Source organism: Hypanus sabinus, chromosome 30, assembly GCF_030144855.1.
Source record: "Hypanus sabinus isolate sHypSab1 chromosome 30, sHypSab1.hap1, whole genome shotgun sequence".
NCBI lineage: Eukaryota > Metazoa > Chordata > Chondrichthyes > Myliobatiformes > Dasyatidae > Hypanus > Hypanus sabinus.
This window is the reverse complement of record NC_082735.1, coordinates 6,135,470-6,160,780: the sequence shown is the minus strand read 5'-3', so window position 1 is coordinate 6,160,780 and position 25,311 is coordinate 6,135,470. Positions and strand designations below refer to the sequence as shown.

The window sequence follows — 25,311 nt, the reverse complement described above, 5'->3', positions numbered from 1 at the left end:
GTTAGGCCACACTTGGAGTACTGTGTCCAGTTCTGGTCGCCTCACAGTTCGGGACATTCCCGATCCCGGCTGTGCTCCAGCTTCCTTTCGGACTCGCGGCCTCGCTCTGCCTCCTCCTCCTGTTCCTTGGCTCGTTCCTTGCACTCTTCCTTTGAGTGCCATTATCAATTAAGACACGGCGTTCCGATATGATGTAGGTTCATTAACCTCGTGGAAGGATTGGAAAGGGTACAGAGGAGATTTACCAAGATGTTGCCTGGTTTTGAGAGATTAAGGGAGCTAGGGCTTTACTCTCTGGAGAGGAGGATGAGAGGAGACATGCTAGAGGTATACAGCGCCTCTTCCCCAGGGCACCACTGCTCAATACAAGAGGACATGGCTTTAAGGTAAGGGGAGGAAAGTTCAAGGGGGATATTACAGGAAGGTTTTTTTTACTCAGAGGGTGGTTGGTGCGTGGAATGCACTGCCTGAGTCAGACACACTAGTGGTGGAGGCAGATACACTAGTGAGATTTAAGAGACTACTAGACAGGTAGATGGAGGAATTTAATGTGGAGGGTTATATGGGGGTCAGGGTTTAAGGGTTGGCACAACATTGTGAGCCAATGGGCCTGTACTGTGCTGTATTGTTCTTTCCACCTGTTCTGTCTCCAGTTGCAGAAAAAGCTCTGCATTTTATATTCCTTCCTTGTATTGTTGATCTAATTTCTTCATCCTTTTCTGATACTCCTGCAAAGTGCCTTGCTGTAAGTGCTGTAGCTGTCTTTTGAGGGCTATCAATTTCTCCTGGTACATCTGCTCTTTTACTTCCAGGTAGCCTTCATCATCCTGCTTCTTGGCAATATCTGTCTCCCTTGCATCCTCTGTATCTTCATCCGAGTCACGGCCATGGATACTGCGTTCATCCTCATTATCAACGCTGTCTAGCCCCTCCTTGTCATTGTAATAGTCGACAATGGGTGAGAGGAGAGCTGTGGACATCTTCCCCACCAAGCTGCCCTCCTTTGTGCCTTGATGGTGCCTTGATGGTGTGCCAATCCAACTGGATTTTCCTGAGCCATTCACGTCCCAGCAATGGTGGTCCTCCATTTTTCAATACATAGAGGTTCAGCTGCTGCATTTTGTCTTCGTAGGTCACTGTCACTTTAATTTTACCTTTGGGACACACTTTCTGACATGTGTAAGTCTTTAGCAATAGTTTAATTCATTTCAGAGGTATGTGAGAAAACAGTCATTTGTAATTGTGTAAAGCTGAGCCTGTGTTCAAATCCATTTTCATTCTCACGCCTGCAACTTGTGGAGTGATCCATATTACTCTTAGATCATCTGTCTCATTCACTCTGTGAAGTTGCAGACAAGACAATTCACTTTCATCTGACTCGTCTTCATTAGAACTGCCTTCTTTCATTTTGCATACATTGTTGTGTTTTCCTTTCTGGGATTTTTTGTTTCTCTGCATTTTGTCCTTTTTCTGCTGTTTACTAGCTTTGTATACTCTGCCAATGTGGCCCTGTTTGCCAGTTTCTGCATTCTTTGTCTTTAAACCAACAGTATTCAGGATCATGTGACATGTTCCCATAGCAGTAACATTGCTTTCCTTCAGTTCTGCTCTAGTGACATTTTATTCATAGTATATTCCAGAGATTTTTGTTGTATCTCTGAAGCACCCTGTGCTGCTGTTTCCATTGATATTGCAATGCTCAGCGCCTTCTCTAATGTAAGGTCATTTTCACCCAGGAGCTTCATCTGTGTGGTTTCACAGTGCTTACCACACACTAACCTGTCCCTCATTGCATCCAATAGACCCACTCCAAATTGACAATGTTCGGATCACTTGCATAATTCAGCACAATATTTAGAAATGCTTTCATTTTTGCTCTGATTCCAATTGTGAAATATAAAGCTTTCAGCAATGACCAGTGGTTTGGGGTTTAAATGCTGTTGGAGAGTGTCTACTATTTGCTTGAACGTTTTGTCAGCTGGCTTTTCAGGGGTTAACAAGCTCCGTAGCAGGCTGTATGTTTTTGCTCCCATAATACTGAGTAAGACACTGGCTTTCTTTTCATCATTAACACTGTCAGCCTCACAATATAACTCCACTCTTTCAATGTAAGTTGCCCTGTCTTCAATGCCACTATCAAATGCTGTAATGCTTCCAATCATCGCCATCTTTATTATGTTAATTTAGCCCTGTTTTCCCCTTGTTTTCTTTTTGACTCACCTGTCCTTTTTGCTAGTGCCATGAGCGCACTCCGTCTAGCTGGTTGTGTGCATCACTCCTTTTTATCTCCCTTCTGGGGCAGGCAGACCTTCAGCCCCTGGGGGTCAGTGCTGGCTGTGGTCTCGCCTGGATGTGCTGCGGCTCTGACTGTGTCTCTTGGTCTCCCAATGTTCCCGCCCCGGCTGTGCTCCAGCTTCCTTTCGGACTCACGGCTTCGCTCTGCCTCCTCCTCCTGCTCCTTGGCTCGTTCCTTGCACTCTTCCTCTGAGTGTCATTATCAATTAAAACATGGCGTTCCGATACGATGTAGGTTCATTAACCTCGTCGCACACTGTTGTTTATGTGGCCTGGCTACACAACAATGCTATTAATAAGAACGCTGGAGACAGGAGCTAAGTTTCATGGTTCTTTGCTGGCAGAGTCTGAACTTTAACACACACGTACAGATCAATTTGTGCTAATAACACATGCTCAATATGCACCTAATGGCACATTCAACAATGTGTTACTAAAACATAAAGTAGTTCCTTATGTACTGTGGGCTATATGGTATACACACAAACTGGCCCTTCAGCCTACCCCTCTGTACAGACCATCGTACATACCTACCTACCCTAATCCCACTTATCATCGCTCGGTCCCACCGCTTTCTTTGCCTTGGTGATTCGGGAGTGTATTTGGATACTGATGCTGTGAGGGTCACTGCCTCCATTACCCTCTCAAGCAGTGTGCGTAGGTTGCTAACACATTCTCTGTGAGATAAAAATTCACCCACAATTCATTTACCAGAAACCTATGCCTTCTTGTTTTAGAGACGTCTGCTATGGGGGGGAGAAAAAAGATTCCTACTGAACCCATAATTATTTTGTACATCTCTGCCAGGTCCCCACTTATCTTCCTGTACTCTCAGCAGAGGCAAGAGTTGGCGGTGTGTCTACATGGTCCTATCATCAATCATACCCTCCTTCCTGAGGCCCTCTCCCCTGTGACCATAGGAGGTACAACGCCTGTCTCTCCCTCACCACCACTGTCCAGGGCCCTACAGAGCCCTTCAGGGTGGGGAAGTCATTTACATGCATGTGCTCCTGTGTTTCCATTGCGTCTGATATCTGTTACCTCCTCCACCTTGCTGAGACCAGAGCAGGTTAGGACACTGCTTTGTGGAAAATCTTTCCTCTGGTAAACTGCTTCCCCACTGTCTCTTTACTCTCTCTTCCTGAACAACACAGCCCAACCCTTTCCCCTCCCCATCCCACTCTCTCCATCTGCCCATCACCTGCCAACTCCTCCTCTTTTGTCCATACACCCTATCAGATTGCATCTTCATCCCTGTCACTTCCACCTGATAAAGTAACTAGTGAGCTAGATCACATGGAAACTAAAGGAATTCTTTCTAAGGTTGAGAGGAGCCCATGGACAATACCATTGGTCCCAGTAGACAAGAAGAATGGATCTGTCGGGATCTGTGGTAATTTTAAGGTCACTGTCAAACCAGTACTGAAAGGAGATAAATATCCTCTGCCAAAATAGCGAAACACTTCAGGAAAGTGGACTTATAGATGGATATATAAGAAGCCAACTTACAGATGGATATGGAAGAAGAGACCAATGTATTTCTCACCATTAACACTCACAAAGGATTTTATCACTATAATAAGCTTATTTTTGGAGCATCTGCATCTGCACACCAGCAGAAAGCTAAAGACCAGATGCTGCAAGGCTGCCAAGTTACTCAGTGTTACCAGGGTGACATCATCGATATCAGTGAGGATGACAAGGAACATATCTAGAATGTCAAGATAGTGTTAAAAACGATTAGGAGATGATGCGCTTAGAACATGACATAGCAAGTGTGAATTAGAATATTAGAAGATTTTTGACAAGAATAGGCCATTCAGCCCAACCAAGCTTACCATAGTGTGTTGGAATTACTATCGAGTTGGGATTACTAAGGTGCTACTCTCAAACTACACAACTAGGTAGTTCATCGCAAATGTCCACAACTCACTGTGTAAAGAAATGCTTCCTGATGTTGATCTAAAATTTCCCTTTAACCAGTCTCCACCTATAGCCCCATGTCCTTGATGATGGATTAATTTTGAAGCAGCAGCTGGCATCCACTTTTAGTGATTTTGAACACTTCTATCGTGTGTTCTCTCATTATACGTCAACTTAGGTGAAAAAGATTTAATTCTTTCTTTATAGCTCATACCTGGAACAATTCTAGTCACTCTTCTCTGAACTTTCTCACAACCCTTCACATCCCTCACAAAATACAGAGATCAAAATTGTACACGGTACTCAAGATGTGGCCTCTTAAACGCATTATACAACTTAGGGAGAACGCCTCTAGAGTTGGACTCCACTGAGCGCATTATATTGCCCGACATTCTTTTAGCCTTCCTAATTGCTTCTGTGCATTGTCTGGATGTTGACAGTGATGAGTCTACCAGGATACTCAAATCCTTCTCATACATTGCACTTTCCAACTCAAGACTCCCCATTGTATATTTATATATAATATTTCTACTTCCTAAATGTAATATTTTACATTCACTTACATTAATTTTTATCTGTCCACATCTGGATTTTGTTTAGATCTAACTGTATTAATCCTGCTGCCTGATGTTTATCAGCCAGTCCCTCTAATTTTCATCAGCAAATTTTAGTAGTTTATTTGTTATGTCCTTACCTAAATCATTAATGTCAGTTAGACACAGCAGCGGCCCCAAAACTGATCCCTGTGGAACCCCATTTTTAACATTTTCTAGGTGTGAAAATAATCCTCTGACATAACTCATTCTTTTCTGTTTTTGAGCCAATTCCACACCTTACTCTGAATCCCTACCTCCTGTAATGTGATTATTAACATCTCATGGGGTACCTTGTCAAAAGGCTTTTGAAAATCCAAGTAAATTATATCAGTAGTTATCATATATTTTAGTTGCCTCTTCATAAATCCCAATATATTAGTAAATATGATTTCCCCTTTCTGAACCCATGCTGGCTTTCTGCTAACATGCCTGTTCCGATCAGCTGTTTTTTCATCTCAATCTTTATTAATATTTCCATTATCTTACGTACGATACACATTAGCTTACTGGTCTATAGTTCCCAGGATAAGTGCAGTCACCCTTGTTATATACCGGGGACAGCATTGGCCCATTTCCAATCTTCACTAACTTTTGAAAAATACATGTTAGGAGTTTGTATGCATAATCACAGACCTCTTTAAGTACCCTTGGATATACAATATGTGTCTGGTTTTGGAGATTTATTAACTTTCAGCCTTTTTAGCTGAAGGGCCACCTCACTTTCTAAGAGCTCCAAGTCACTCAAAGGAACTTTATTTTTCTCAGGATTTACTGGCATATTGCTAACATCTTTGCAGATGAATAGTTTAGTAAAGTATGAGTTAAGAGTATCTACGATGTCCATCTCTGCGAAGGATGTGTCGCGAAGTCAGAACATATACAATGTGACCTCTCAGTAACCTCCAGGTAAACTCTTATTAAATCCTCAGTACACAGAAATTTCACAGTAAGCTTCTGTTAAATATTCAGTCATCTATCTGTTAGCTCACAGCAAGCACACAATAAATTCTCGGTAACTTTGTGGTAAATACTTAAAATTCTCAGTAAACCCTGCTGAACTTGAGGTAACCCCAGCTGAATTCTAAGTAAACTGACAAGAGACCAGTAAGCAAATATATGTACAGTATAGCAGAGGTCATCTTCAACATAAGATTACAGAACACGGGAATGGAATGGAATATATAAAATTTGAAGGAAGTTTTCATCCCTCAGAGCTGTGTACAATGTGACTCAACAGGGATCGGTACAGGGTCTGTGTACAGTGAGATTCCACAGTGATCAGTACGGGGTATGTGTACAGTGAGATTCCACAGGGATCGGTACGGGGTCTGTGTACAGTGAGATTCCACAGGGATCGGTACAGGGGTCTGTGTACAGTGAGATTCCACAGGGATCGGTACGGGGTATGTGTACAGTGAGATTCCACAGGGATCAGTACAGGGGGCTGTGGGCAGTGAGATTCCACAGGGATCGGTACAGGGGAGTGTGTACAGTGAGATTCCACAGGGATCGATACAGGGAAGTGAGTACAGTGAGATTCCACAGGGATCGGTACAGGGGAGTGTGTACAGTGAGATTCCACAGGGATCGGTACAGCGGGCTGTGTACAGTGAGATTCCACAGGGATCGGTACAGGGGGCTGTGTACAGTGAGATTCCACAGGGATCGGTACAGGGTGCTGTGTACAGTGAGATTCCACAGGGATCGGTACAGGGGAGTGTGTACAGTGAGATTCCACAGGGATTGATACACTGGGCTACGTACAGTGAGATTCCACAGGGATCGGTACAGGGGAGTGTGTACAGTGAGATTCCACAGGGATTGATACACTGGGCTGTGTACAGTGAGATTCCACAGGGATCGATACAGGGGAGTGTGTACAGTGAGATTTCACAGGGATCGGTACAGGGGGCTGTGCACAGTGAGATTCCACAGGGATTGGTACAGGCGGCTGTGCACAGTGAGATTCCACAGGGATCGGTACAGGGGGCTATCTGTAGTAAGATTCCACAGGGATCTGTACAGTGGCCTGTGTACAGTAAGATTCCACAGGGATCGGTACAGGGGGCTGTGTACAGTGAGATTCCACAGGGATCGGTACAGGGGGCTGTGTACAGTGAGATTCCACAGGGATTGGTACAGGGGGCTGTGTACAGTGACATTCCACAGGGATCGATATACGGGTCTGTGTACAGTGAGATTCCACAGGGATCGTTACAGGGGAGTGTGTACAGTGAGATTCCACAGGGATCGGTACAGGGGTCCGTGTACAGTGAGATTCCACAGAGATCGGTACAGGGGTTCGTATACAGTGAGATTCCACAGGGATCGGTACAGGGGTCCGTGTACAGTGAGATTCCACAGGGATCGGTACAGTGGAGTGCGTACAGTGAGATTCACACAGGGGTCGGTACAGGGTCTGTGTACACTGAGATTCCACAGGGATCGGTACATGGGTCCGTGTACAGTGAGATTTCACAGGGATCGGTACAGGGGGCTGTGTACAGTGAGATTCCACAGGGATCGGTACAGGGTGCTGTGTACAGTGAGATTCCACAGGGATCGGTACAGGGGAGTGTGTACAGTGAGATTCCACAGGGATTGATACACTGGGCTACGTACAGTGAGATTCCACAGGGATCGGTACAGGGGAGTGTGTACAGTGAGATTCCACAGGGATTGATACACTGGGCTGTGTACAGTGAGATTCCACAGGGATCGATACAGGGGAGTGTGTACAGTGAGATTTCACAGGGATCGGTACAGGGGGCTGTGTACAGTGAGATTCCACAGGGATTGGTACAGGCGGCTGTGCACAGTGAGATTCCACAGGGATCGGTACAGGGGGCTATCTGTAGTAAGATTCCACAGGGATCTGTACAGTGGCCTGTGTACAGTAAGATTCCACAGGGATCGGTACAGGGGGCTGTGTACAGTGAGATTCCACAGGGATCGGTACAGGGGGCTGTGTACAGTGAGATTCCACAGGGATTGGTACAGGGGGCTGTGTACAGTGAGATTCCACAGGGATCGGTACAGGGGTCCGTGTACAGTGAGATTCCACAGAGATCGGTACAGGGGTTCGTGTACAGTGAGATTCCACAGGGATCGGTACAGGGGTCCGTGTACAGTGAGATTCCACAGGGATCGGTACAGGGGAGTGCGTACAGTGAGATTCACACAGGGGTCGGTACAGGGGAGCGTGTACAGTGAGATTCCACAGGGATCGGTACAGGGGAGTGTGTACAGTGAGATTCCACAGGGATCGGTACAGGGGAGTGTGTACAGTGAGATTCCACAGGGATTGATACACTGGGCTACGTACAGTGAGATTCCACAGGGATTGATACACTGGGCTGTGTACAGTGAGATTCCACAGGGATCGATACAGGGGAGTGTGTACAGTGAGATTTCACAGGGATCGGTACAGGGGGCTGTGTACAGTGAGATTCCACAGGGATTGGTACAGGCGGCTGTGCACAGTGAGATTCCACAGGGATCGGTACAGGGGAGCGTGTACAGTGAGATTCCACAGGGATCGGTACAGGGGTCTGTGTACAGTGAGATTCCACAGGGATCGGTACAGGGGAGTGTGTACAGTGAGATTCCACAGGGATCGGTACAGGGGAGTGTGTACAGTGAGATTCACACAGGGGTCGGTACAGGGTCTGTGTACACTGAGATTCCACAGGGATCGGTACATGGGTCCGTGTATTGTGAGATTCCACAGGGATCGGTACAGGGGAGTGTGTACAGTGAGATTCCAAAGGGATCGGTACAGGGGGCTGTGTACAGTGAGATTCCACAGGGATCGGTACAGGGTCTGTGTACAGTGAGATTCCACAGGGATCGGTACAGGGGAGTGTGTACAGTGAGATTCCACAGGGATTGATACACTGGGCTACGTACAGTGAGATTCCACAGTGATCGGTACAGGGGAGTGTGTACAGTGAGATTCCACAGGGATCGGTACAGGGGAGCGTGTACAGTGAGATTCCACAGGGATCGATACAGGGGAGTGTGTACAATGAGATTCCACAGGGATCGGAACAGGGGGCTGTGTACAGTGAGATTCCACAGGGATCGGTACAGGGTCTGTGTACAGTGAGATTCCACAGGGATCGGTACAGGGGAGTGTGTACAGTGAGATTCCACAGGGATCGGTATAGGGGTCTGTGTACAGTGAGATTCCACATGGATCGGTACAGGGGTCTGTGTACAGTGAGATTCCACAGGGATCGGTACAGGGGAGTGTGTACAGTGAGATTCCACAGGGATCGATACAGGGGAGTGTGTACAGTGAGATTCCACAGGGATCGGTACAAGGGGCTGTGTACAGTGAGATTCCACAGGGATCGGTACAGGGGAGTGTGTACAGTGAGATTCCACAGGGATCGGTACAGGGGAGTGTGTACAGTGAGATTCCACAGGGATCGGTACAAGGGGCTGTGTACAGTGAGATTCCACAGGGATCGGTACAGGGGAGTGTGTATTGTGAGATTCCACAGGGATCGGTACAGGGTCTGTGTACACTGAGATTCCACATGGATCGGTACATGGGTCCGTGTACAGTGAGATTCCAAAGGGATCGGTACAGGGGGCTGTGTACAGTGAGATTCCACAGGGATCGGTACAGGGTCTGTGTACAGTGAGATTCCACAGGGATCGGTACAGGGGAGTGTGTACAGTGAGATTCCACAGGGATTGATACACTGGGCTACGTACAGTGAGATTCCACAGGGATCGGTACAGGGGAGTGTGTACAGTGAGATTCCACAGGGATCGGTACAGGGGTCTGTGTACAGTGAGATTCCACAGGGATCGGTACAGGGGAGTGTGTACAGTGAGATTCCACAGGGATCGGTACAGGGGAGTGTGTACAGTGAGATTCCACAGGGATCGGTACAGGGGAGTGTGTACAATGAGATTCCACAGGGATCGGAACAGGGGGCTGTGTACAGTGAGATTCCACAGGGATCGGTACAGGGTCTGTGTACAGTGAGATTCCACAGGGATCGGTACAGGGGAGTGTGTACAGTGAGATTCCACAGGGATCGGTATAGGGGTCTGTGTACAGTGAGATTCCACATGGATCGGTACAGGGGTCTGTGTACAGTGAGATTCCACAGGGATCGGTACAGGGGAGTGTGTACAGTGAGATTCCACAGGGATCGGTACAGGGGAGTGTGTACAGTGAGATTCCACAGGGATCGATACAGGGGAGTGTGTACAGTGAGATTCCACAGGGATCGGTACAAGGGGCTGTGTACAATGAGATTCCACAGGGATCGGTACAGGGGAGTGTGTACAGTGAGATTCCACAGGGATCGGTACAGGGGAGTGTGTACAGTGAGATTCCACAGGGATCGGTACAAGGGGCTGTGTACAGTGAGATTCCACAGGGATCGGTACAGGGGAGTGTGTATTGTGAGATTCCACAGGGATCGGTACAGGGGGTTGTGTACCCTGAGATTCCACAGGGATCGGAACAGGGGGCTGTGTACAGTCAGATTCCACAGGGATCGGTACAGGGGCTGTGTACAGTCAGATTCCACAGGGATCGGTACAGGGGCTGTGTACAGTGAGATTCCACAGGGATCGGTACAGGGTCTGTGTACAGTCAGATTCCACAGGGATCGGTACAGGGTGCTGTGTACAGTGAGATTCCACAGGGACCTGTACAGGGGGCTGTGTATTGTGAGATTCGACAGGGATCGGTACACAGGAGTGTACACAGTAAGATTCCACAGGGATCTGTACAGGGGGCTGGGTATTGTGAGATTCCACAGGGATCTGTACAGGGGGCTGTTTGTAGTGAGATTCCACAGGGATTGGTACAGGGGGCTGTGTACAGTGAGATTCCACAGGGATCGTTACACTGGGCTGTGTACAGTGAGATTCCACAGGGATCGGTACAGGGGGCTGTGTACAGTCAGATTCCACAGGGATCGGTATAGGGGACTGTGTACTGTGACATTCCACAGAGATCGGTACAGGGGGCTGTGTACAGTGAGATTCCACAGGGATCGGTACAGGGGGCTGTGTACACTGAGATTCCACAGGGATCGGTACAGGGGAGTGTGTACAGTGAGATTCCACAGGGATCGGTACAGGGGAGTGTGTACAGTGAGATTCCATAGGTTAGTAGATTAACTGTTTGTATAGGTATAATTGGGCAATGTGGGCTCTTTATTACCATGTTGTATCTCCAAATACAACATGTGGCACAAGTGCACTGTCGGGATTGTTGAACATGGTGTAATAGGTACTAATGTACATCAATGCATGGGTTTCTAGCCCTTGTATCAACCCCTCACACTCCCCACCCTTTCACACACATACACACACAAATGCACACACATTCACATGCAAATGCACATATACATAAACACACACACATAAATGTGTGCACACAAACTCATACACATACACACGCACACAAACACACACACACACTCACTCTCACACACACACACTCACTCTCTCACACACACACGCACGCACTCACTCTCACACACACACACGCACAAACACACACACTCACTCTCACACACACACACGTGCACACACACACTCACACACACACACACAAATACACACACACACACACGTGCACAAACACACACACACACACTCACTCTCACACACACACACTCACTCTCTCACACACACACGCACGCACTCACTCACACACACACGCACAAACACACACACTCACTCTCACACACACACGTGCACAAACACACACACTCACACACACACTCACTCTCTCACACACACACTCACTCTCTCACACACACACACGCACAAACACACACACTCACTCTCACACACACACACACGTGCACACACACACTCACACACACACACACACTCACTCTCACACACACTCACTCTCTCACACACACACGCACGCACTCACTCACACACACACGCACAAACACACACACTCACTCTCACACACACACACGTGCACAAACACACACACTCACACACACACTCACTCTCTCACACACACACACACACACACACACACAAACACACACACACGTGCACAAACACACACACTCACACACACACTCTCTCACACACACACACACACACACACAAACACACACACACACGCACAAACACACACACTCACTCTCACACACACACACACACGTGCACAAACACACACACTCACACACACACTCACTCTCTCACACACACACACACACACACACACACACACAAACACACACACACGTGCACAAACACACACACTCACGGTTTGGAACAGTTGTTAATCCTTGTCTCCTGTTTTAACAGCTTGGTTTTCCCCACGGCCAGACTAGGAGCAGATGGGCAGTTCAGTGAGTTTCTGGATGGCATTGGTCCGGCTCAGCTGGTGGGACGGCAGACTTTGGCCGCCCCTTCCATGGGTGAGTTGCCAACCCATTACTTCATTACCTCATTCCATTTTGCTAAACGTACGACGGCTTCTGCTCTTGCTCAAAAGGCTGCTTCATGTCAGTGAAATGCAGCCATCCCAGAAACGGGCACCGATAATCCTTGGACATGCCGTGAGCCTGTAGCAAGATTGTGTAATAGGTAGGGATGCTGCTCACAGCCCCAGTGATGTGGATTCAATTCCAGCCCCTGGCACAGTGTGCAATGCACATCTTCTCCTGTCACTGCACAGGCTTCCTCTAGGTGCCCACACTTCTATCAAGTCAAGTTTATTGTCATTTTACTATATACGTGCGTGTAATGTATATAATCATACAATGTGTTCAGAAATGAGACAATGTTTCTCTGAACCAGGGTGTAAAGCACAGTAGTACATTACACATGACAACTTATGAAGGTAAGGATAAAATCTACAGATGAACCACACACAGATAACAAACTGAATGAAGTGCATTCACCACCGCGGATTGCTGGCGGTGAGTCTGTGGAATTTGTTGCCACATACAGCTGTGGAGGCCGGGTCATTGGGTGTACTTAAGGCAGAGATTGATAGGTTCTTGATTGGACACGGTATCGCAGGTTACGGGGAGAAGGCCGGGAACTGGGGTTGAGGAGGGAAAAAAGGATCAGCCATGGTTGAATGGCAGACCAGACTCAATGAGTCAGATGGCCAAATTCTGCTCTTATGTCTTATGGTCTTACTGTTAAATATTGTAAGGTATGGAACAAATTAACCAGTGAGACTTTGAACCAGAGTTCAGAAGCCTAATCGCCTGGGGAAGAATCTGTTTCCCATCCTGACCGTTCTTGTCTTTATGCATCGGCGTCTCCTGTCTGATGGTAGAAAGTCAAAGAGGATGCTGGGTGGATGGGTGGGATCGTTGATAATACTAAGGGCAGTTCATATGTAGTGCTCCTGATAAATGTCCCTGATGGATGGTAGGGAGACCCCTATGATCCTCTCAGCTGTTCTCACAGTCCTTTGTAGGGATTTCTGGTCCGATGCTCCACTACTCCCATACCAGATGGAGATGTAACTTGTCAGGATGCTCTCAATGGTTCCCCTATATCCACGTCATGAAGGTTATTCAGCCATTGTAAGTTACCCCTTGGCTGAGGTAAAGAAGCAAGCAGAATTTCATAGGGACGAGCGAGAATAATTACAGGGTTAAGAGGAAATGAGGTTGATGGGATTGCTTCACTGGGAACACACACAAAATGCTGAGGGAACTCAGCAGGCCAGGCAGCATCTATGGAAAAGAGTAAACTCGATGTTTTGGGCCAAGACCCTTCATCAGGACTGACAAGTTAGAGCAAGAAGGTGAAGGAGGGAAGGAAGAAGTATGAGGTGATAAGTGACAGGTGAAACTGGGAGAGAGGGAGGGGTGAAGTAAAGAGCTGGGAAGCTGACTGGTGAAAGAGATAAAGGGCTGGAGAAGGGGGAATCTGATAGGAGAGGGTCGAAGACCATGGAAGAAAGGGAAGGGGGAGGAGCTGCAGAGGGAGGTGATAGGCAGGTAAGGTGAGAGAGGGAAATGGGAATGGGGAAATGGTGAAGGGGGGCAATTATCAAAAGTTCGAGGTAAAAAGTTTTACTCAGAGAGCGGTTGGTGCGTGGAATGCACTGCCTGAGTCAGTGGTGCAGGCAGATACACTAGTGGAATTTAAGAGACTACTAGACAGGTATATGGAGGAATTTAAGGTGGGGAGTTATATGGGAGGCAGAGTTTAAGGGTCAGCACAGCATTGTGGGCCGAAGGGCTTGTACTGTGCTGTATTGTTCTATATTCTATGTATCGATATTCATGCCATCAGGTTGGAGGCTACCCAGACGGCATTGCTCCTCCAACCTGAGTGTGGCCTCATCACAGCAGTAGAGGCGGCCATGGAATGGGAAGTGGAAGTGAAGTGGGTGGCCACTGGGAGATCCTGTTTCTTCGGGTGTATGAAGCGCAAGTGCTCGGCGAAGCAGTCTCCAAATCTACATCGGGTCTCATTGATATACAGGAGGCTACAGCGGGAGCACTGAACACAGTAAGTGACCCCAAAGACTCACAGGTGAAGTGTCATCTCACCTGGAAGGACTGTTTGGGGCCCTGGATGGTAGTGATGGAGGAGGTGTAGGGGCAGGTGTACCACTTGTTCCGTTTGCAAGGATAAATAGCAGGAAGGAGATTATTGGGGAGGGATGAATGGACAAGGGTGTCGCGTAGGGAGTGATCCAAAAGGAAGTGGGAAGTGGGGGGGAGGGAAAGATGTTTTTGGTGGTGGGATCCCTCCTGGTACTTATCGTTGCCTGCAGAACCAGTCCTTCCAGGTGAGGCAACACTTTACTTGTGAGTCTGTTGGGGTCATCTTCTGTCTGTATCTGTTGCTCCTGATGTGGCCTTCTCTTTGTCACGAGATCCAATGTAAGTTGTGAGACCACTTCACTGAGCACCTACGCTCCATCTGCCAGAAAAAACAGGGTCTCTCTGTGGCCACCCATGTCAATTCTACTTTCCCATTCCCATTCCAACATGTCTGTCCACAACGAGGCACTCAATTTCAAGGAGCAACACCTTATATCCCTTCTGGCTAGCCTCCAACCTGATGGCATGACCATCAGTTTCTCGAACTTCGAGTAAGTGCCTCCCCTTCACCATTCTTCTTCCTGTTTCCCTCTCTCACCCAATCTCCTTACCTGCCCATCACCTCCCTCTGGTGCTCCTCCCCCTTCCCTTTCTTCCATAGTCTATCCTTTCCTATCAGATTCCCCCTTCTCCAGCCCTGTACCCCTTTCACCAATTGACCCCAGCTTTTTACTTCATCCTTCCCCCCGCCCGGCTTCACCGATATCTCTGTACCTTGTACTTCTTCCTCCCTTCCTCCCACCTTCTTACTCTGACATTCATCTTTTTTCCCCAGCCCTGACGAAGGGTCTCGGCCCGAAACGTCAACAGTGCTTCTCCCTATAGATGCTGCCTGGCCTGCTGCGTTCCACCAGCATTTTGTGTGTGTTGTTTAGGTTCCCAGCATCTGCAGATTCTCTCATCTTTGCTCCACTCAGAGCTGACATCGACCCAATGGGAGGCTGAAGTTGGATTAGGAGAGTTTCTGGTACTCACAGGGGACTCTGAAGCTGAGTATGGGAGCACAAGAATGCCCAGAGGTAGGAAAGGACAGATGGAAGTTGGGGCCAAGCTGCAGGAGGAACAGGTGGGTGTGGAGAGGGGAGCCTGGACAGATCTGGCTTCTGTAGCTGAGGAGGGAAGGCTGGCTGAGAGCAGACTCAGATCTGCACCTGGATATTTCAGGCTCATAAGACCCACAGTACACTTACTATCGAAGTGTGTATGCAGCTTGCAACCCTGAGATCCATCTTCCCACAGACAGACATGAAACAGAGAAAACCCTGGAGCCAGTTCAAAGGAAAACATCAAATACTACCCCTCCACTCATCAAAAAAAATCATGCAAACAGCAAGAAAAAAATCGAGTGAGACTCACAGAATGTATAGTGTAAGATCGGAAGTGTCCAGGCAACTTCAGTTCAGCTCAGTGTCCGTTACCTGCAGGCCACCCCGACTCAAAATCACCCAAAGTAGCAACAACAAAAGGAGCGACGAGAAACCAGAAACACTGAGCCACAGAGTCCAGTCCCACAGACTGCATCGACTACATCTCGCCCCAGACCCGGCACTCCAGCACCCCCCTCCAACAGCATCGAGGGAGAGAGAAAGACCATTCGAACTCAGGGACCTTCCTTCAGGAGCAGCGAGCGGGAGTGAGATAGGGAGAGACAGTTACCCATCGACTCCTTCCTCTGCCAGCGGAGAGTGAGGCAGAGAGAGGGACCATTCGAACTCAGGGACCTTCCTTCAGGAGCAGCGAGCGGGAGTGAGATAGGGAGAGACAGTTACCCATCGACTCCTTCCTCTGCCAGCGGAGAGTGAGGCAGAGAGAGGGACCATTCAAACAGGGACCTACCTTCAGGAGCAGCGAGCGGGAGTGAGATAGGGAGAGACAGTTACCCATCGACTCCTTCCTCTGCCAGCGGAGAGTGAGAGAGAGAGAGGGACCATTCGAACTCAGGGGCCTTCCTTCAGGAGCAGCGAGAGGGAGTGAGATAGGGAGAGACAGTTACCCATCGACTCCTTCCTCTGCCAGCGGAGAGTGAGGCAGAGAGAGGGACCATTCGAACTCAGGGACCTTCCTTCAGGAGCAGCGAGCGGGAGTGAGATAGGGAGAGACAGTTACACAGAGACACCTTCCTCTGGCAGGAGAGAGAGAGAGAGCCCATCACACATAGACCCCTTCCTCTAGCAGCAGAGAGAGAGAGAGAGAGAGCCCGTCACACATAGACACTTTCCTCTGGCAGGAGAGAGAGAGAGAGAGAGAGAGCCCATCACACATAGACCCCTTCCTCTAGCAGCAGAGAGAGAGAGATAGAGAGAGAGAGAGAGAGAGAGAGATAGAGAGAGAGAGAGCCCGTCACACATAGACACCTTCCTCTGGTAGCAGAGAGTGAGAGAGAGAGAGAGAGAGAGAGAGAGCCCATCACACATAGACACCTTCCTCTGGTAGCAGAGAGTGAGAGAGAGAGAGAGAGAGAGCCCGTCACACATAGACACCTTCCTCTGGTAGCAGAGAGAGAGAGATAGAGAGAGAGAGAGCCCGTCACACATAGACACCTTCCTCTGGTAGCAGAGAGTGAGAGAGAGAGAGAGAGAGAGAGCCCATCACACATAGACACCTTCCTCTGGTAGCAGAGAGTGAGAGAGAGAGGGAGAGAGAGAGAGAGAGCCCGTCACACATAGACACTTTCCTCTGGCAGCAGAGAGTGAAAGAGAGAGGGAGAGAGAGAGAGAGAGAGAGAGCCCGTCACACATAGACACTTTCCTCTGGCAGCAGAGAGTGAGAGAGAGAGGGAGAGAGAGAGAGAGCCGTCACACATAGACACCTTCCTCTGGTAGCAGAGAGTGAGAGAGAGAGAGAGAGAGAGAGAGCCCATCACACATAGACACTTTCCTCTGGTAGCAGAGAGTGAGAGAGAGAGAGAGAGAGAGAGAGAGAGCCCATCACACATAGACACCTTCCTCTGGCAGCAGAGAGTGAGAGAGAGAGGGAGAGAGAGAGAGAGAGCCCGTCACACATAGACACTTTCCTCTGGTAGCAGAGAGTGAGAGAGAGAGGGAGAGAGAGAGAGAGAGAGAGAGCCCGTCACACATAGACACTTTCCTCTGGTAGCAGAGAGTGAGAGAGAGAGGGAGAGAGAGGGAGAGAGCCCGTCACACATAGACACCTTCCTCTGGCAGCAGAGAATGAGAGACAGGTTGACAGCACTGAACAGTTGTTCACCCTCCGCATAAGCCTCAATGATCTTCGATCTTCCTCTGGGCTTTAATCGGTGAGATCAGCAAGAAATGAAATCGAACACTGGCTCGTGGCTCATCTCCAGGCTTCCTGGGCTCAAGGCTCAAAGCACATCACTGTGGTCGAAGCCCCACTGAGCCCCCTTGGGGACAGCAAGTCGCCAGAATGCTCCATCGGTCTGAGAGACACCGCCAACATGTAGATCCCAGGCCCCAACAGTACCAAAACTACAAGTGAAAGAAAAAGACGACGTAAAAGAAGTGAAAGTAGATTTGAGACCCATTTGGAGCATGTCGCCTAGGCCACTTTGTTTGCTGGTGCCTCCTTCTTCCAGAAAATAAGCTTCTGTTCTTAACTCCAACATTTGTGCAGTTTATATTTAAGCATCTGAGAAAGTCATAAACTCATGGGATTGTACAGTACAGAAACCAATGCTTTACTCCACCATGCCCGTGCGGACCTACACTAATCCCATTTGTCTGCATTAGAAGCTTATCTTGTGCCCTCATCTATTTAACTGCTTGTCGAACATAGTCATAGTACCTAACTGCACTACCTCGTCTGGGATGAGTTCCAAATATCCACCACTCTGTGCAGAAACACTTTATCCACAAATTCCCTTTAAAACTCCTTTAACCTCTGCCTACTTCTATCTGATCCCATAACCACGGGGAAAAGATTTTTACCATCTACCTTATCCATCCATACCTCTCATAATCTTATATATTTCCATCAGGTTGCCCCCTCAGCCTCCTTCACACACCCAACCTGTCCAGTCTCTGCCCACAGCTATAGTCCTTCAGTTCCCAATAAATCTCAATCACACACTAATCAGAACTGCACACAACATTCCCAGTGCCATCTTACCAACATTTTATAAAGTTGCAATGTAACATCACAACTCTTTAATTCTAAACCCAACTTATGCTTTTCTCATCCGCTCACATTACTATTTGCCTTGAACCCAAAACCTCTCCATTCATTAATATTCCTTCACTCTCTTCTGTTTATAATACATGTCTTTCCTTTATTTGACTCACTAAAATGTATAACCTTGCACTTGTTGGGATTAAATTCTATCTGCCTACAGTCCACCCAGTACTTTCCATCTGATCTATATTCCACTTCCGTCTGAGACAACTGTCCTTACTATCCAAAACGACTGCTTTTATGTCAGCTGCAAATCATTCATGAATTCTTTCTGGCATTTCCATTCTTGCTTTCCAGTCCTGGAGAAGGGTCTTGGCCTGAAACGTCCATGTTTATTCAATTCCACAGGCAACACGCCTGACCTGCTAAATTCCTCCAGCACTTTGTGCATGTTGCTAATTATTTCTGCTGCGGTCATTAACAAACATCACTGATCTTGTGCTCACAGGCTTCTGTCCTTCCACCAACTGTCTCTCATCACAAAACCAATTAACCAGCTCACCATAGTACCCTTGTGCCTTAACTTTTTGGACCACACAAGATCCATGTGAGATCTTGTCAATTACCTAACTGTATTCAATTTGGACAATTCTTGTCACTCTGCTTTCGTCAACTTTCTTTGTTACCTGTCCAAGAATTCAATGAAATTAGTGAAGCATGATCTTCCCTCCACTGACCCTAATTGGTCACTGCTTTTCCAAATGTATGTATCCCTTACGATTTCTTCCAATAATTTCCCTGCCACAGATATAAGGTTCACTGGCTTGTCACAGCTGTCCATCTGATGTAAACCAAGAACATTAGCTCTCTCCAGCCTCTGGCAGTCACCTGTAGCTATCAAAGATACAGGAAAGTCTCTGCCAGCACCCTAGCTTCCTCATTTCCTTATTTCTCATGGCTTTCTGCGAAAGATTCCATACGGTCCTGGGGGACTTATCAACTGTAATGATAACTGCCTATGATATCTACACCTTCTCCTTCTTAATACTGACCAGCTCCAGATTATCCATTGTAGTCCTTCCTGAACCCAGGATCTCCCACACCCTTCTCCTTGATGAGCAGTATTCATTTAGACCCCTGACCACTGCCTGTCTCTGCATTGAGATTAGCACTTTGATCTTTACCAAGCAAAGGGTGTTAGGATTGTAAAACATTGTGAGTGTGCTGCTTTACCCTCTCTCTCCCAACCTCACTTTCAGAGTACTTATTCAGCTGCAGCTTCCGTTGTAGGTGATGAATGAATCTGATCCCACCAGCCTCACAGATAATGCACCCTGGATCACAGTAATTCATTGCTAAAGAATATTTCCTTTGATTTCAACACTTTTGAAATCACTTGTCCTTTGTTAAGCACTCTCCTGCCAGTTTTCTCCTTGTTCACTCTGTCTGACCGCTTGCTGAATCTGTGGATGAGGTAAATAATCCAACCTTTGCATTTCACCGTGAACCTGTTAAGTGTGGAAGTTATAAACACATGCTGGAAATCCAGAGCAACACACACAAAATGCTGGAGGAACTCTGCAGGTCGGGCAGCGTCTATGAAAAAGACTGAACAGTCAAAGTGCAGAGGTTTACAGGGAGAGAGGAGAAAGTTTAGGACTGCGGGAGTAATCAAGGTCGATATTATCAGTAGGCACATGTTTCTGCTATCATACAGTTGATTCATCAGGGATATCAGAACATAGAATGCAGGACATCTCAGTTTATCACAGGCCCTTCAGCCCAAAATGTTCTGCTAACCTTTTAATCTCTTCTAAAATCAATCCCTCCTTCCCACCTGGCCCTCCATTTTTCTAATGGTTGAATGGTGCCACAACAATCTCTCACTCAATTGCAGCAAAACCAAAGAGCTGATTGTCAACTGCAGGTGAAGAAACGGGTAGTACGTGTGCCCTTCCTCATTAGGGGATCGGTGGAGGAGGGCGATACTAACTTTAAATTCCTTGGTGTTGTCTATCAGAGAATTCTGTCCTGGGACCAGCCCGTAAGTGCCATTGCAAAAAAGCACGACAGCACCTCTGCTTTCGTAGGAGCTTACGCAGATTGGGCATATCATCTAAAACATTGACAAACTTCTGTAAATGCTCGGTGGAAAGTAGTGGTTGCATAACAGGAACAGCAGTGCCCTAGAATGGAAAAAGCCCACAGAAAGTGCTGTATACAGTCTAATCCATCACAGTCGAAGCCCTCCCCGCCATTAAGCACACCGACGAGGAGGGCTGTTACAACAAAACAGCATCCATTATCAAAGACCCTCACTTTCGAGGCCATGCTGTCTTCTTGCTACCGACATCGGGAAGGAACAACAGGAGCCTTAGATCCTACACCAGCAGGCATCAGGAACAGTTATTAACCATCAGGCTCCTGAATCAGTGTGGATAACCTCAACTCTGAACTGATTCAACAACCTATGAATTCACGTTCAAGGACTCTTCAACTCAAGTTCTCAGTGTAATTTATTTATTTATTGTACTGAAATGGTTTGTCTTCTTCTGCACATTGGTTGCTTGTCAGTCTCTGGTAGTGTGTAGTTTTTCCTCAATTTTATTGGATTTCTTTGTCCTTCTGTGAATGCCTGCAAGAAAATGAGCGTCATGGTGACATATACAATATGTACTTTGATAATAATTGATTTTGAAGTTGTGTATAGAACATAGAATATTACAGCACAATACAGGCCCTTCGGCCCACAAAGCTGTGCCGAACATGTCCTTAACTAAGAAATCACTTAGGGTTACCCATAGTCCTCTATTATTCTAAGCTGTCAAGGAGTCTCTTAAAAGACCCTATCATATCCCGGGACCACAGGAGACAGAGAAGTGGGTAACTGTCAGGAGAGGGAAGAGCAAGAAGCAGGTGCTAGAGAGTACCCAATTAGCTGACCCCCTTAACAATAAGTACTCCTGTTTGAGTACTGTTGGGGGGGAGGGGTGGCCTATCTGGGGGAAGCAACAGTGGCCGTGCCTCTGGCACAGAGTCTGGTGATGTGGCTTAGAAGGGTAGGGAAAGGAAGAGGATGGCAGCAGTGATAGGGGACGCTATAGTTAGGGGGTCAGACCAGCGATTCTGTGGACGCAGGAAAGAAATGCATATGGTAGTTTGCCTGCCGGGTGTCAGGGTCCAGGATGTTTCTGATCACGTCCACGATATCTTGAAATGGGAAGGAGAACAGCCAGAGGTCGTGGTGCATATTGGTACTAACAACATAGGTAGGAAAAGGGAGGAAGTCCTGAAAACAGACTACAGGGAGTTAGGAAAGAAGTTGAGAAGCAGGATCGCAAAGGTAGTAATCTCATAATTACTGCCTGTGCCATGTGACAGTGAGTATAGGAATAGAATGAGGTGGAGGATAAATGCAGGGCTGAGGGTTTGGAGCAGGGGGTGAGAATTCAAGTTTCTGGATCATTGGGACCTCTTCTGGGTCAGGTGTGACCTGTACAAAAAGGACGGGTTGCACTTGAATCCAAGGGGGACCAATATCCTGGTGGGAAGGTTTGCCAAGGCTTTTGGGGAGAGTTTAAACTAGAATTGCTGGGGGTGGGAACTGAACTGAAGTGACAGAGGAAAGGGGGGTTGGCTTGTGTAACACTTACCCAACAGGCTGGTATATGTCTAGGGGAAAAAGGAGATCCAGCCACTCTCCAACCCACCTCCCGTACACGCAGGTGCTGTGAGAATCGAGTTTATGCCTCGCGCCCGCCAACAGTATCAAACCCACAACAAATACCGTTATGAAATACACTTTAAAGAGTGTATTTTACACTTTAAAATTAAAAGAGTAGTAGGCAATACAATATATATATATACACACAAAAGGAAAAAAACAAAAGGCGCCAACTTATCAAAGTTCAGTCTGTTTAGTGCACTCGCTGGAGCTCAATCAACGAACCAATCGACCCATCCGGCCGTCGCACCTGGGACCACCCTGGTGGTCTTACGAGCAGTCCAGCACACGTCCACCTTCCTCAGCCTCCTCCTCCCACCAAAAACCCGCGAAAACCCCTCCCCCAAGTTCCCAGCATCACAAGACACAATGACATTCCCCATTGATTAACAAATGAATACAATTACCATATCAGCCATTCTAAAGTGAAACAACAGCAAGAGAAACACTTATCCGACAAAGAAGCATTCCTACTTGTAACAAACCAAAGAGGCCATTTTGAGTAACATACACAGGACATTGTACATTCTCTCCCCACCAGCAAATGTCATGCCCTCATGGCATTACTAGAGTTCCCCAAAGCTTCTTGCAACACACAAAACCCAACCCAGGTGCAGAAAGCAGTGACATAACTACCCAGAGCAGTAGAAATCACACTCGGTTCTCCCGGTACCACATATGTCAACCACTCCGGGGGGCGCCTAATCCTCTGAGATCTCCATACCCCTTCTGCCCCACTGGGCTCCCTCGTCACCTGCGAACCCACTGTCTCGCACACCCCAGGTCTACCTGACAGACCTGCACCCCCTTCCTCACAGGGGTCCTCCCTCACCTGAGATCTCTCCGGCTCACGCTCGGGTTCCACCCTCTCTCCCACCAATGTAGGCTGCCTCTCCATCTGACCCTCAAGACCTTCCCTCCTCTCACCCAATTCAGTATGGGAAGGGCCAGGAGCCTCCTCTCCTGGTACTGGAGCGCCAGCGAATGGGAACAGGGCCCACTCATCTGAGTCGTCCTCTTCCGAATCGGTAGCCATTCCCGGGTGAGGGACCCATCCCCGCTCTTCAGTAGCGGGCTCTTCCCGTTCTCCGCGCCCTCGCAGAGTCCTTGTACTAGGCGTAACCTCCCACTCGGGCTCCTTATCCACCTGCACCGCTTGACCCAGTGGCAGCAGGTGATTCCTATGGAGTACCTTTTCCATCCTCGGGTTTCACCCGGTAAACTGGCAGGGTCGGCATCTGGCTCTCTATTACATAGGGGCTGGCCGCCCATCGATCTGCCAACTTGTGCTTACCAGGGAGTCCCAAATTCCGTAAAAGGACCCGGTTGCCCGGCAATAATTGGACAAACTTCACCTTTCGATCATACCGCATCTTATTCCTCTGATTTTGTTTGGTAGCCGCCGCCTCGGCCAACTCGTACGCCCGCTGTAACTCCCTCTTCATGTCGGACACGTACTTTAGATGGGACTTCCCGGGAAATTCACCCACTCCACCTCCAAAACACACGTCAATGGGCAACCTCGCTTCCCGCCCGAACATCAGAAAACAGGGCGAATACCCTGTAGCATCATTGCGAGTACAATTGTAACAGTGAACCAATTGTCCAATATGACGACTCCACCTGCTTTTCTGCCCAATCTCCAGCGTCCCGAGCATATCCAACAGGGTCCTGTTGAATCTCTCTGGCTGAGGATCTCCCTGTGGGTTGTAAGGGGTAGTCCTGGATTTCTCAACCCCAAGCATAGTCAGTAATTCCTGGATAAGGCGGCTCTCAAAGTCCCGCCCCTGATCACTATGGATTCGCCTGGGAAGGCCGTAATGCACAAAATACTTCTCCCATAACACCTTCTCCACTGTCGTCGCCTTCTGATCCTTGGTGGGAAATGCCTGAGCATAGTGAGTGTAATGATCGGTGATGACTAAGACATTCGTGGTGTTGCTGGTGTCAGGCTCAATCGACAGGAAATCCATACATACCAGGTCCAGAGGCCCCGCACTCTGCAAGTGCGACTGTGGAGCCGCCAACGCTGGCAGGGTCTTCCTCTGGATGCAACGACTGCATCCCCTACAGTATTCTTCAACTTCCCCCCTCATCCGGGGCCAGTAGAACCGGTCTTTGAGTAATCCTTAGGTCTTTTCCACCCCCAAGTGTCCGGAATCATCATGTAAGGCCTGGAGTACAGCCTGCCGATAGTCCTCCGGCAGGACCAGTTGCCATCAGCGGGGTTGGTCCGGAGGTGCCGTGACCCGGTACAAGATTTGGTTCTTTAACTTCAACCGAGACCACTCCTTCAACAACAGAGGCACACGTGGGTGTTTCGCCTTCTCAGCCAACGCCGCATCCCCCTTCTCGACCGCTCTCCACACTGTGCCAATGCCCGGGTCATTTTGCTGAGCAGTTGCCACTTCCCCTGGACTCAGTTCTGGCAACTGTTTAGTCCCCAGTGCGGTCAGGTCACAATAAACTAGGGGATGGCGTCGTCAAAAACCCCCAAATGGTCCACGGCTCGTTCCAGCCTCCCTCTTCCCTCGGCCTTCACGGTGATAGCAAACTGACACATCGCCTTCACTCCAGGGGCAGGGACACTCTCCCACTCCTCGTCCCTCTCCTCCTCCCCCGGCTCCCGACGAGACAATGCATCCGCATTGACATTCTTGCTTCCGGGGCGGTACCTCAGGCTGAAATCATATACCGACAAGGCCGCCAGCCACCGATGTCCTGTGGCATCCAGCTTCACCGAAGTCAAAATATAAGTGAGAGGATTGTTATCCATTCTCACCTCAAACTTGGCTCCGTACAGGTAATCGCCCAGCTTGTCCACCCCTGCCCACTTCAGCGCCAGGAACTCCAACTTGTGAGTGGGATAGTTTCTCTCCGATGGCGACAAGCTTCGGCTGACAAAGGCTACCAGCCTCAATGCTTTGCCATGCTCCTGGTACAGAACAGCCCCAAGACCCTCTCGGCTGGCATCCGTGTGCAGCACATATGGCTTCTGGGGATCGGCAAAAGCCAACACCGGGGCCTGGGTCAGCGCCCTTTTCAAAGATCGGAACGCCTCTTCACATCGATCATCCCATCTCGAGCCAAAAGGTTC

General features: G+C 48.3%; 1 protein-coding gene across 1 annotated transcript in view; it reads left to right on the top strand.

The window, feature by feature from the left end:
• rims3 (regulating synaptic membrane exocytosis 3) overlaps positions 1–25,311 on the top strand; it is a 304,991-nt gene that overhangs the window by 254,450 nt on the left and 25,230 nt on the right. The window contains exon 5 of the mRNA XM_059954273.1: positions 12,126–12,238. Within this exon, the coding sequence (XP_059810256.1) occupies positions 12,126–12,238 (113 nt within the window). The remainder of the gene's footprint in view (positions 1–12,125; positions 12,239–25,311) is intronic.